Raw genomic sequence first — 14,574 nt, 5'->3', positions numbered from 1 at the left:
AAAATATAATAATATTTATTTAATTTTTATCACTTAATTTCTATTCCAAAAAGTAACTAAAAATCTTTTATCGCATACATAGAAATGAAATATTATCCAATCTAAATTACCTCGCGAAAATATAATTAAAAATATTTCCACTTGATACTCGCATGAAGGTCGATTGTACTTTCGATTTTTCATTTTACGTTTATTCGTGGTTTTAAATTAATTAATACAATTCAAATTTGAGCTCGTCCCGAAATATATGGAGCGGTGCGCGAAAGTGGATTTTAATTAATTTCGAACGTCGACCTCTCGAAGTCACTAAGAACACGCGAATTGAGGAGCACCGTTTAGCTTTGGTGATGAATATGAGAATAGTACGAGAAATCGCACTTGTTTCCAAACGAATTTATAAATTCGGTGACTTGCCGTCGTGGCAGCGCACCTCGGCAGAAGCCTTCACGATCTTGTCACACGTCGGGGAGATGAGAACGGTGCCTTAAGGCCCGCAACCTCTCCTCGAGACGAGATCTTTCTCCTCTCTCTCTCTTTGGTTTCCCACGAGAACCACCGCCGCCGCCGCCTTCTGGAATGTCGCTCTCCCCCCCCCCCCTCCTCCTTCGGTTCTCCTCCACACCATCCTCCTCCTCCTTCTTCTCCTTCTCCACTACCGTCTCTCGGCTACAACCACCAGTATCCCCCTTGCTCCACCGTCCCTTGTGCAACAGAGTGTCTTCTCTCGCTCTATTACACCGGCGCAACCCCACCGCCAGCTTTCCTCCTCGCCCCCTCCCCCCCCCTCTCGCCCTCCACCCACTTCTTCGTCTTCTCCGCTTGCTTTTCGGATTCAATGGGGTGAATCTTGCAGCATGCATATGCTGCACCTCTTAATGCGATTCACGACGAAGATCGGATGTTCCAATAGTTAAAGGTAATTAAATAGAAATGTTGACAGAGTACAAATAATTCCTGATATTTGGGCAATCTCATACAGCACATAAACTTGGAATATTATTGTAACGCTTGTAATGTACAATATTGCTGAAGTATTACAATGTTGCTTAATATTAATAATCTCAAAATTGATCAATCTCTAATATATAAATAAAAGATGAATTAAAAGTCTTTGAGAGCCGATACAAGTTATCGTTGCAAATACAAATTAAAATATTTGCGTTTCGTTACCTACATTTAGGGTCCTCTTTAGTAATATGCTAAAGTTGCTTAATATTACTAGAGAAAGAATAATCTGTAAATTTTTGTTAGGATATTTCTCTCCCTTCTCTGTTTCTTCGAATGGGGATGTAGAGGAAGGTCAGATATTATTGGACAATGGTTGGTATCGGATAAGAAAAATTTAAAATATTATCACATGCATCTAAAATTTTAAACAATTTTGTCCGATATCTAATGCCGCTGTCTAATGTCATCCGATCTTTCTCTACCACATAAATATCACGTATTAATGATAATGATTCTTGAGGAAAGAATAGAAGAAGATAGGCAATCCTGGTGAAAATTTTTCTCATTTTTATACGATTGGAACATTTTTCAGAAATACCCAGAAATATTCGGAAAATTTACATCTTCTCTCAGAATTTTTCATACAAGTGAATTTTGAAATTTCTCATCTCATAATTTTAAAAAAGTATTTTTTAATTTTTTTATAACATTTCATCAGAAATTATATTTACAAAAAAATTTTTTAAATTTCATGATATTTCATAATTAACATATATGACAAATTCTAAGAAAAAATATAGATTTTCTGAAAAATTCCAATTCGTATAAAAAATATGAGAAAGTTATAAAATTATAAAAAAATTTTACAAAATTATATGAAAAATTCTGAGAAAAATTTTCACCAGGAAATGGTTGCATTTAATAGGGAAAGCAGTTTTGCAATTATTGTAAAATTCTTTAATATAATTATTTAGTTTATGTATTTATGTATTTATAGTTTATAATAAAGAACTAAGAGCAATCTTATTGAAAAATTTTACAACAGTTGCAAAGCTACTTTCTCTGCAGCCAATGACCGCGTTCAATCATAAAAAATAGCTTTGCAACTGTTATAAGATTCTTTAATTTGTTGATTTATGGATAATAAGTCATTACTTAAATCTTAAGTCGTAAGAAATTGACCAATCACAGTTGTATGTAAGAAGAATAATAATTCGATTATAATTAGTTAATTTCTTATGACTTAAGGCTTAAAATTTAGATGGATTAAAATTTAGAGGCTTGTAGAAATTACAAGTATTATACATCTAGATTTATAAAGAAACTAAGAGCAAGAATGAATTACATTAAAGAATCTTACAACAATTGCAAAATTGCTTTTTCTACCTAATGCAGCCAATATTCCGTAGCTCACCATTCTTCACCGTTTCTTCTACTTTCTCTGTACACTTATTGTTAACGAGATATATTTTGTCGACGTATTCAATAATGCTATCCGATAGTAGATCGTAGACGTTCCTGCGAGAAGCGGAAATATGTTGCAGATTTTATGCTGCCTTAAATGTCACGACTGCGATTATGTATTTCCCATTTCTGTAGTTTAAACGACGTGTGAAAAGGGGATTCTGTTCAACGCACAAATGCGAGACGATGATTTACGAGTCGATCTTTCTGCAGTGCTACATTTACATCCTTAAATGTAGCCAATGTGTCAACGTTTTACGCTCATACATATTCGCAATCTTCAATCGACCACAGATCGTTGCGAAATACACGTACTTTTTCAAAGCGCAAACGAGCCAATGATTGAGTGTAAAGTGCAAATATACGCGAGGTCGAAAGAGTTTCGCGAAATGTCAGAGTGTCGTCCTAGATTTCCACATTCATATCTCGCCCGTCCTATCGACAGCGAATTTATTGATCCATAAACATATAATAAAATATTTCGTGGCAACCCAAGAGCTTGAACCTCGATGCTTCTCTAATCAGATTGTTTCATAATACGGCAAACCGCTGATCCTCTTACACAACACGATTCATCGGTTTTGTTCGATGAAGCACGAGCATGAGCTTTGCCGTTGTGTACAACTGCGAGAACGTTCTGCCACAATCGCCAACAGGTCGCGATATAATTGCTGCTTAATGGGGCGAAAAAATACGAGCCCGGTTACTTTGCCGGCTATTGTATTACCATTCTTTGGTAAACTCCGATCCAGTCTCCTATTACATGTCTGGCTAAAAATAATAATGGTTTACACTTTGCTACCTATGTTTGCACCACATATCCATAATTGCCCGTACGTGATTCCGTCAAAGTGTGCGCCAATCTTGCACAACGGGTGGCTCGTTTGCCGAGTAGTCCAGTAGATTTCACATAGATGCTTTTACTTTCTCAAAATGTGTCAAAAATTATAACAACCCGTAGAAAAGTAATTATCTCTGCAAACGTTTGATTAGTGCAATAGATAAGTGCAATTTATTGTTCCTATTTCAACAGACATAAATGTGATAATAAATTTTTATTAAAAATTGAGCAATAGAAGATGAATAAAATACGACTTATACATATAAACATATAATTCTACGTATATATTTTTTATTGACTCGCAAAGTTATTTCTTAATAAGAAATTTTACAATTAGAATTTTTCATTTATGCAATATTTTCAATTATCATATCGATAATATAAATGGTCACTTAAATAAATATTGACTCTTTTCATTATCAGGTAGAATTTTATGTAGCTTTGTATTATTATATTGATAAATAATTTAATTTTCTTATGTTAATAATTTAATAAAGATTTTATACGTTTACATACGGAATTTATTGCAAAAAAATATCACCCTAATAAGATTTTAAAAAGCTAGTTACTTTCCCGATTTTGAAATGAATATATAATTCGATCAAATTTAGAGACTCAATGCAAATTTATCGCGACGAATAAACGTTTGGAAAGATATAATTTTTTAGTCGATGTAGGATCAAAAATAAATGGCAAAAATTGTCATAATGCTATGGCAATGTATTTACCCATCGCATAAAATCCTACACAAGGAGGAGTATTGACTGGAAATTGTGTCACCCGATGTACACCGTGTTGTCGCTCCGACCAGGCCAGACGTAACACGAGACTGACCATAGGAGGCGGCCACTTGCTTAGTGTACATACCATCTCTACCAACACCGATTTGAGAGCACTATAACACCGTGGTCACTATGATCACCAGCTCGAGCCACACGAAATATGAGGGACACGCAGCAAGCGAGAGAATAGATGCTCGGCAGGAGTCTGTCCCTTTTTCTCTCCCTTTTTCTTTTGCATGTTTCCTTTTCTCTGTCTCTTTCCTTGTCCCATCTTTCACGAGCTGTGTGACCAACGGTGTGACTGACACATTGCCTGTGCTTATCGATGACGGTGGCACTAATGATGGTGCCACCTAATCACCGAAGAATTTGCACACAGTGTGAAAACTGACGATGCATTTTTCTAATATCTATTATAGTAACACTTAATATATTCTATGTATTAAATATGACGTGCATCAGATCCACGAAAAGTAATATGATTAATTATATTGCACTGAAAAAAATCTGGTTACACTTTATTCAAATACATTTCTACTTCTTTTGAAGTATTATAAAAAAGTTTCTACTTCTTTTTAATAGATCTTTGTGCATTCAGCACAATTGTTTAAATTTTATAAGGTTGTAACTTAACTATTTTGAATATCAGTATAATAATTAGGATAATTACGTATCACACAGAATATCTAAAACTTCCTAATTCTGAAGCAAATTGTGAAATGTTTAATAATCTAATTAAACATTGTTTATATTTATTTATTATGCGTGATGAATATTATATCAAAATTATTCTAAGAAGGTAATTAATTTTAAGAATTTTAATTTTAACTTTCGAATTTTTATTTTGTCGTATAGTAATAAGTTAGATCGAAAATATCGAGACGAGAAAATACTTCTAGCGCAATCTTTTGGAAATCATAGCAATTTTAAGAATTTTAATTTTAACTTTCGAATTTTTATTTTGTCGTATAGCAATAAGTTAGATCGAAAATATCGAGACGAGAAAATACTTCTAGCGCAATCTTTTGGAAATCATAGCAACTTACCTGATCTTTTTCTTAACAATATCGATATAGTAGAATATTACAATCTGTGTATTTTATTTTTAAAAATATATATGTAATACATACAAAAAGATATATATACATAAAGTATAAAAATGAATATTAAATGAAATATATAATACATAATTTTATTTTTAAAAAATATATGTATTATATAAATATTGTTACATATAATTCTCATATAATTTCTAGATAAAATTAAAAATTATGTAATGTATTTTCACAGTATTTCATACTCGAAATTATCAAAATTATTAAACATCATTTGTGTGAAATATACATATAAACTGCCGCAATTACGAAAATGACATGAATGCATTTTTGAAATATAGCCTATAAAGTTAATTTTAAAAAGTCATCGATATCCGGAAATTTCATCCGGAAGACGAAATGCGTTGTTTGTAAGCACTGTTCCTGAGATTGCAAACATGGGCATAGTGCCAGCATATAGTGCAGTGAATAATCGTCTAGACTATCAAAAGCTTTGATCCAACATATTCTATTAATAAGAAAATGCCTTCCTAAAATTTAAGATTGTCAAGGTTGAAGGTTTTGCACGTTCATTCATATAAGAAATGAATTTAGAAGCTTTCAATTTAGAAGTTTTCAATATGAAAAAAATTTTAACAACAAAAAATATCTTTTAATATATCTTCTTTTCTACTAAGACATTTCGGAGATATCGGAAAACTTTTTGTGTAACATTTTCTGTAAAATCAACTCTCTCTTCTCTCTCAGAAAGAATTAACATCTTCAAAAGTTACGTAAGATATTTTAATACATATTTCTATTATTCATCAAATTATTTTTTAAATCAGCGGTAACATTTTCTTTTGTAAATAGAAACAAATCATTTGTATTTATTATTTATTTGTATTTATTATTTACATATAAGTTTGTATTTACTATTTACATATAAGTTTGTATTTATTATTTACATATAAGTAGAAAAAATAAGTGGCTAGAAACAATAACTAGCATTATAGAAGTAGCTAATATTATAATACGTAGTGAGAAAAAAGTTGTTCGCAAGTGTAGCTAAACCAACTTTCAGAATCATCACTCAATTAAATTATGACAGTGTTCCCATATTTAATTCAGCGGATCTACACTGCTATACTGCTAAACATACTGAAGTATACTTACCTCGCAATTTATCTTCGATTTCTAGTCTATGGCTAAAATAGACTTTTAACTATAAAAGGAGATATTAAAAAGCTTTTTTATTTCTGTTTCATAGACGGAAAATAATTACAGGGATCTTGGTTTCGAGAATATTATTATATCATAAAATTCGAGTATGATATTTGTTTTTATATAAAGTATACGACATTTTTTACACCGTTGTGCACATTTGTCAAATATTTAATTAGATACAGCGATTTATGTTACGCGCGATTAATTGACATTTATATAAACCATAAAAGTTAGTTCATTTGATTTGATGAATGTTTTGAACTTATATAAAAATTAAACACAACCATCCATTATGGAAATCTACAACGAGTTCGTGTTTTATAATTTAATGTTAACAAGAGATTGAAACTTTCAAGGACATGGAGTGGACGCAGCAGTTCCAATGCAGTCGATTATTTTTACGTCTTCTTCTTAATTTTCTTTGAGGGTGAAGCTTTGCTTTTATTCGATTTTTCGGTCTTTTTCGCGTATTTGTCAATCAGGGAATCAAAGAAATTTTCCGCCTGATTGGCGCGAGTTTTATTACGATTCTGTATCACTAGCGCGAGATCGTTTGCGGCTGCGTTTTCCTCGTTCTCGATCTTCAACATCTTCTCCAGACGTTCGGCTTCCGCCGCTTCCTTGGCCCACTGCAATCAGAGAAGTCGATCAGTTCAATTAACATGAAAAGTCAATGACTGTTTACTGTCCGACTAGAGAGCGACTTAATCAGTGCATTTAGTCTAAATTGATAATTCAATCCAGACTCGCCGCGGAAGGGAATAGATTTTTTAAAGCAGATAGCGGCTACTCATGAGACGCACAAGCGCGTTCCCTGTTAACAAGATTAATTACAGCCCACTCGTAACAAGAGCGAGGGACTCTATGCGTTACATATTTCTATTTCCGAAACGCGCCATGCGCTGCTCATCCTCGAGAGCATTAGACGCACGCGATTTCGCATTCAGAGCGGCGTGAAGCGGGGTTCTCTTTTTTTCTTCTAAGGAACGACGCAGTTTAATTTCAAGGGGGTCATCGATTTTATCGATGGTCGGAGCGGCGGGATATGCGTCACTTATAAGCACGATGTTTGAATCGTTAAGCGAAGACGCAGTATGTACCACGGTCTATGACATTGAGCATACTCAAACCGTGATACTATGAATCCTAGGATGCGTTCGGGGAAACGCTATTCAAGCTATTTATATCATTCTATCTTGTTTATTAGACGTAAAACAAGGATAGAATGACATAAATAGCGTCTCCCCAAAAGCACTCTTAGAGAACATGGCATCGCGAATCCAGTTTACGATGTCCGCACTTTTCAAAATTTTCGCGATTAGATTCCCTTTTGGGCAGCGCCAAGTTACCTCCGAGATACATAAGCGTCGATGACGCTTTATATCGCGGGTGACCTACTCCATAATTCGTTGCTGAAGAAATTCCGTTATTTATAATTTCTGGCAAGTACGTCTAACTGGCTACCTAATGCTGGTGCATTACACAACGCCTCGCAAGATTCTGACTGTACCGAGTCGCGGATTCGTCAGCGGTTAAAAATGAAAGAGATCTTGTACGGAATCTACAATAGGAATCTACAATAAAAGATCGTAGGGTTTTAAGTCGTAGGACATTGATCAATTACAGTTGATTATTCTCCTCGTATTCTGTGACTGGCTAATTTCCTTAAAACCCCACGGTCTACGATTCTTATTGTAAACCCCGCATTACGTTACTTTATGAATAGTATTGTAACGAGCCATTATTCGTCGAGCAACACTGAATTCTCATTGAAAGAAATGTTTGGTATGATGTGTGACTTGTAAAAACTTTTTTATCTTTTAATTTAAAAGTTTGGTTGCTCTAATAAAAAGTTGATTATTCTAACACATATCATACACAATAAGTAAGTCACTTATCGTACAAAATATTTCTTTCAGTGAGATCACCTTTTTCTATCAAAATAAGATGCGCATATAGGTAAAATTATATATTTCAACTTTATGGGCGTCGCTTCTCAAATTGAATTTCAAATAATAATCGTTAATCCCAAGCAATAATTAATATTCTGTCGAGTTGACAGAATTACTTCTCAAGCATGCGGATGAGGAAAACATTGCTTTGCGCAAAAACAATATTTTGAGACAAATTTCCCTCGGCTGTGCCAAGTATCTATGAGGCCATCAACACGTACAAGTATCTGTCCAAGTCGAAGGTGGAAACTATTTTCTGCAACCTTGTAGCATGATCCGGGGTCTATATTGATCGGAATATCGCGCCATTCCTTGGCTCAAGGAAATCGCATTAAATAATTGACAACCATCGAAGCAGGGATGGCGCGAAGTCATATTTAATACGATCGTGTCATCGGTATGGAATCTCATGGAATTGACTGCGCTAGCTTCAAGTTCATTCGCGGATCATGGAGAAGCTCTTGATAAACATGTACGCGAAAATGCTACGCATCTATTCAACGATGAAGATCATCTTATGAAGATAACGCCCGCTCTTCGTTATAACGGGACGCTTTATTAGCGCTTTATCCAAGGCCATTTAATGTGCGAGAGAAGTCGCTTTCTCTCTTGTTCTCTCTCGTTCTGTCCTCCGTCTGGCACGACCGCGACGAAGATGCACCTGTTGCACGAAGAATGAAGCTGTCGTGCGAACTTGACTCCTAACAGTGATGCCTTTGAACGTGTATTTAACGCGTTTGTGAGGGGCAACGCCGAATGAATCGTTGCAAGGTTCATTACATAATGCTTGACCGCGCAATTGGACGATGACACTTGATAATTATTTCATTATCACGCGACGACCGAGTCTCCACTTAATTAAACTCGTTACTACAATTAAAATCGTTTCTCGGACACGCATACACTCCGCTCAATTGGCTTTTCTATTTGGCAAGCGTTTCATGACGTTATAACATATGCTACCATGCCACAAGCGATTCCGGGAATCAGGAGAGAAAAGTCACGTGAGATCAAAGATTCGCTAAGTCGGCTAAGTTTAGTATTAGTAACTAGTAAACTTCAACAACTTTTCGATTTTCTCTCGAATATTCAAACAGTATTTAACAAATTTGTGCCAATTGGGAAAGTTACAGATTCAAAACTTGCATTTCCTTCTGCAGAATACGAAAGCATGATAAAATATAGAAAAGGACTTTTGCATTTAAATGAATTGTCTGGGTAGCGATCATGTAACTTTTTTCTTAGAGAGTAAAAAGTGAAAAATTTTATGTGTAATACTCTCTAAATTCTTTGTGGAATCCAAAGAGTGAAAACTGAAATAATCTAGTCAAAAAATTGGCTTAATTTTCAATCTTTCAAAATGAGATTATTTTACTTTTCAGAATGACGATTCATTAAAAATTTTATGTTATAATTTTATGTTATGTATTCATACTCCTTATATTTATATTTAAGGCCTTATATTTAAGGAAGCTTTAAAAGTTGCATGATAAAAGTTACTAAGAAAAAAATTACCTAGAATTGACAATAAAATGAATTAAATGTTAGAATTATTTTTCTCTCATTTTTTTACATTTTCCAATATCGATACCTACACATCAGGTTTAGCTGGTTTTGTCATTTCTGGAGAAAAATTTTCAATTCCGAAGAAAGTTTCATCCGTCTTGATCACTCTCTTGCTAATTATCTGCATCTGGTTAATAATCCTATGAAGCGTCTTTAGGGAAATGCTATGAGGAAAAGTTACAACGTTAAATACATAAATGCGCGCTCAAAAGTCCAGGACACAACACAGTGAATACGTTCTTTAGGCGAGATGTAAATTCGATTTTTTCCGTAGTCTAATTATAAATTATCTGTGCGATCTATCTCGCTCATCTGGACGATCAGGAAGGCGCGCTAAAATCTTCCCACGACGGCGTGCCTAAGAACAGTGACGAACATCACTAGTGCAGCAGCTGATTGAATCTTCGGTGCCGAAGAATTCTCACATTTGGGAAGTGGCTCTTGCGTCGTATCTATAGGACGAACGCTTGGAAGTTCTCCGTTACTATTCTGATAATTTTGCAACGGTGGATGTATGGTGACCGTCGGTTCATACGGAGCTTGGTACAGCTCGTCCGTCGAAGGTAAATTTATCAATTCCGGTGGCGAAGGTCTGACATAATGCTCAGATGCCGTCGTAGTTCGCGATCGATCGTATTCAATGGGTCGAGCCGTGGAGATAAAAATGTCGTCGTCGGTCTCGGATGATGGTTCTTCGACTATCATTTTACGTGGGTCGTGTCCGTAATACGGTGTTTTCGTTGATGTCACTCTGTCGCTCCCTTCAGTAGGAGCTTGTTCGTGTTCCATCGGATAGACCGGATGCTCAACCGAGCCATCTATGTCCGAAACTATGTCCGAAAAATCGGACGTCATTTGAATGGATCCATGTGGCATACTTTCCAGACCATCGGATGTTGTAACATGTAGAGGATACGTTATAATGTTTCCAACTTGCGATGATCTGCCGGTTTCTTCTATCGCTTTATCCTCTGAAGATCCCATAACAAATACTTGCGATCTCTCCGTTGTAGGATACAATGAATAAGACATCGTTTCATGCGGTGGAATGTACGGGGATGTTAACATGCCTTCCGTTTGCGGTGGTCTATCAGTTCCTACTATCCTGATGTCCTCCGATAATGTTACGAGTGGTACTCGCGGCGTGGTACTTTCCGGCGTTGAATATGACCAATAGGGCGTCGTTTCATGTGTTGACTGATATATTAAGGTGTGTTCCGTTCGCGACGGTCCGTCAGTTCTTGGCATCTTGATATCTTCGGCGGGCGGTGCTGGAGGCGTTTCCGGCGTCGGGTAAGACATTACCTGATGCGACGATGATTCTGATGATATATGCGAGGGTCTTGTGTCCGGAAATCTCGATTCCACTCGCGGTAAAGGCAATTCCTCTTGTTGCTTCGGCGTAGTTCGTATAGTCGTGGTTGGTGGTCTTCTGTGGCGTGAACGGTATGTCTCCGAATGGTTTGGATAAAACGTCTTATCTCTCGTTTTATAAGATTCTTCTGATTCTTCTGGAGATGGTCTCCTACTGGGGTGTAACCTTTCACGATGCGCTGGCACGATTTCTGCGCTGTCGATTTCTTCGCCTTCCTCTACATGGATCGATGGAACATGAACGTTGATTATGTCACTAGTGAGTCTTCTCCATTCGGGATCCTGTTCAAAAGCAATGCCCTGATTCTCGAGGAACTTGCTGACAGCATGCGGACAGGCGAAGTTGGAATTCTCGCTGAGAAAAATGCGCTTCAGTTCCTTCAAGTATAACATCTCGTCGAGATTCAGGCATTGCAGTCGATTTCCCGAAATCCTTAAGTCTACGAGACTGGGTAGATTCATGTAGACATCGTCTTCAATGTCATCTATGTTATTGTAGTTGAGATCGAGATATGTCAAAGAGTCCAGTCCTTCGAACCACGATGATCTGATGGTAGTTAAACGGTTATTGTCTAAGCTGAGTTGCTGAAGATTGACAAGACGTCGAAAGGCGTCTGCATCGATATCCATAATTTCGCAATGCGAGCAACTCAGTACCCAAAGGTTCCCGCCAAATTTCGAGAACGTATCGGCAGTTATTCTGTAAAGTGGCATTCTAAAGATTCGCAATTTCTCAATTGTTTCAGGTACGGTAGTCAAATCAATGGGATGGCCATCTTCACAGACATATTCCACCATATCCTCATTCTCCACTTTTCTGCACGATGCCGCGACATCGCCGACAAATGCGGTTAGCAAGGCAAATAACACTAAAGTTACAGTACGATCCATTTTTTTGATTGCCATATAAAGGGATTACAAGCAAAATAATACAATTCGCTTCGATTAATGATAATAATCGTCATAGAAAAAACAGCTCTTTATTATATTCATTTTGACAATCAGACAGAACGAAATGTGACAATCGTCGCGAGAGGAATTATTCGTTCGAACTTTACGATTAACGATAAACGGTCGAACTAATTGTAACGCGGACTGAAGCAGTTCTCACATTCGTAGGTTACTTATTTACTAGACCTTCCCCTCCTAGTAGTGCTTCTATTTCTCCTACTACCTTCCACCCGTCAAGCTGTACAGTCGATCGGTAAAAATAGAGAAGCTTGAAAATAGAGTTGCGGGGCGTTAAAAGACTGTTGAAGTGACATTTAGCATGAATGTGCTAACGTGATTTAAAATTCGCGCTACGAGGTCGATCACGGTTGCAGATCGATACACAAGTACACGGGCGCAGCAAAAATCGCAACGGATGATGAAATAATGTTTCCTTATATTAATTGAATTGTTTTAAAAATTGATTTTTTTTTAATTTTTAGATAATTCTGAAATTAAATGGAAATACAATAGAAATGCAAAATCAATTAATAATAGCCATTATTATATACGATATTATATCCTCGAATATACGAGAAATTATTGAAAATGAAAATGTTTAATGAAAATGTTTAAACTGTAGTAATATTAAGAAAATAAACTATAGATATTTGATAATAGAACAAACTAAATTCACTGATTTCAATAAATCACTAAAATTTGTGAAAATCAGTTAAAACTCGTCGAAGAATTCTAGTGTTTCTGATATGTTTGCAAAATTATGAAAATACATTTTTTTTTAGTGGAATAAGTATTAATTGAATTGTATACAGACATATTAACATTTATTTATAAGAAAATCTTAGAAGTGCCTTTTCTTCCTTCCTCCAATTTTGATGAGTTTTGAATATGTTATTTTCTAGAATAAAACTAAGGGATACATATTTGAGAAATACAATATCCCTTTGAAAAAAATTGATTTTTTTCTGTCGAAGCGAATATTAAAAGAACTGTAAGAGATAAAAAAAAATATTTTGAATAAAAGTTGAATAACTTGAAAAATACTTTATAGTAATTTTTTATTTCAAATATTTCTTTCTATCTTACAGTTTTAATGATATTCGCTTTTGAAACCGATTTTTTTCAAAAAAGTATTGCATTTTCTAAAAGTCTAATTAGATCTTTATAAAAAAATATATATTTTTAAATTTATTTTTATCCATAAAACATATTCATAGTTTATTAAAATCAGAGACACTTCCATGAGTTTCCTTGTTAATTCTAACTAATCTTTTGTGTGTCTATTGCAATGTCAAATTTTTTGTAGCCTTCTTAACATATTTTTTATGGTAAAATCAGAAACATTATATTTCTAAATATCTTACCTTTCTTCTCCTGCGCTGCTTCTTCTTTTTATTTTCATTGGTAAAAGTTGTGTATTCTGGAACTTCACCCCTCTCTATTAGATCTTGAATTATGGTATGAAGTCTGGGTTCTTCATCACAATTTGTGAATGGAACAGCTTCCAGAATATAATCCATATCTCCTTTACCTAGAAAAAATATAAATAAGTATAAACAAACTTTATGTTAATTAATTAATATTACAATATTGATATTGATATTGCAATATAAAGAATATCCTTTGTTCTATATTTAATCTTAATTAATTTTAACCTTTCTAAGGATGAGAATCACTGTAGTGATTCTAAAAGTCTCATATTTTGAGGCAAGGAATACAATAAATAATAATAAGTTTTATTCAAAAAAACTAGAACTTAAAATAGATTCCTCTCTAAAGATTGAACTAAATTTTTTTCTTTATAGAAACATTAATTTTTATTTATGTTAAAAAAATTATTTTTCAAATGATTAATAAATGAGACAAAAATTGATGTATTTCTGAGATTATCTGTATATAGTATAAAAATCTTACTGTCTATGTATGCTCTTTTGAGATCCTTAATTTCTGTCTCTGATCCCTTGTAATTTTTCTCATAATTATTGATATCTTCAACAGTAATTTCTTTAAATAAGGACCGCCAATAATCTGCCCAATTGCACATTACGACTTCCTCGCTTTCTTCATCGTACTGGCCGGATTCATCGTAAATCTTGCGTTTTTCACTATCACTGAGAATGGAATGTATTCTACCGAGAACCTTAAACTTCTCCGTCGCTTCCGCCTTAATATTCTCTTCGACCCTATCCGGATGTACAAGTAATGATAGCTTGTGATAAGCCTTTTTAACTGATAACACAAATATAACGAATGTTATTACTATAAAAAAAAATTCAAGAATTGAAATTCGTGGAGAGGTTAGAACGCTTTAATATCACCTTGCTTATCGTTTGCAGTCTTTGATATTTTTAATACTTCGTAAAAGTTACGGGCGCCGAAGTACTGCTCGCATAGATCTAATAAACTCGCCATACCGCTGAGTCTTCGAATAAATA

General features: G+C 34.8%; 2 protein-coding genes across 2 annotated transcripts; both read right to left on the bottom strand.

Annotated features, from left to right (window-relative positions):
• Positions 1–6,653: 6,653 nt before the first annotated feature.
• LOC108689565 lies at positions 6,654–12,268 on the bottom strand. Its single transcript, XM_018196391.1, has 2 exons — positions 9,844–12,268; positions 6,654–6,925 (listed from the first exon to the last, which is right to left on the bottom strand). Exon 1 carries the CDS (start codon positions 12,092–12,094, stop codon positions 10,148–10,150), a length of 1,947 nt encoding a protein of 648 aa, XP_018051880.1. The 5' UTR covers positions 12,095–12,268; the 3' UTR covers positions 6,654–6,925; positions 9,844–10,147.
• Positions 12,269–12,308: 40 nt separating this feature from the next.
• Positions 12,309–14,551, bottom strand: LOC108689334 (J domain-containing protein CG6693). The gene is made up of 4 exons (XM_018196068.1): positions 14,458–14,551; positions 14,054–14,368; positions 13,504–13,670; positions 12,309–12,377 (listed from the first exon to the last, which is right to left on the bottom strand). Exons 1-4 carry the CDS (start codon positions 14,549–14,551, stop codon positions 12,309–12,311), a joined length of 645 nt encoding a protein of 214 aa, XP_018051557.1.
• Positions 14,552–14,574: the final 23 nt, after the last annotated feature.

Source organism: Atta colombica, unplaced genomic scaffold, assembly GCF_001594045.1.
Source record: "Atta colombica isolate Treedump-2 unplaced genomic scaffold, Acol1.0 scaffold27, whole genome shotgun sequence".
NCBI lineage: Eukaryota > Metazoa > Arthropoda > Insecta > Hymenoptera > Formicidae > Atta > Atta colombica.
This window is presented reverse-complemented; position numbering and strand designations above follow the sequence as displayed.

Bases quoted from the DNA above. Each gene is read 5' to 3' on its own strand.
- LOC108689565 (XM_018196391.1), bottom strand. From the start codon at position 12,094: ATGGCAATCAAAAAAATGGATCGTACTGTAACTTTAGTGTTATTTGCC.
- LOC108689334 (XM_018196068.1), bottom strand. From the start codon at position 14,551: ATGGCGAGTTTATTAGATCTATGCGAGCAGTACTTCGGCGCCCGTAAC. The intron at 13,671-14,053 runs GTAAGATTTTTA...TATTTTTTCTAG, and splicing joins CAAAAGAGCATACATAGACA to GTAAAGGAGATATGGATTAT. The intron at 12,378-13,503 runs GTAAGATATTTA...TCGACTGTACAG, and splicing joins AGCAGCGCAGGAGAAGAAAG to CTTGACGGGTGGAAGGTAGT.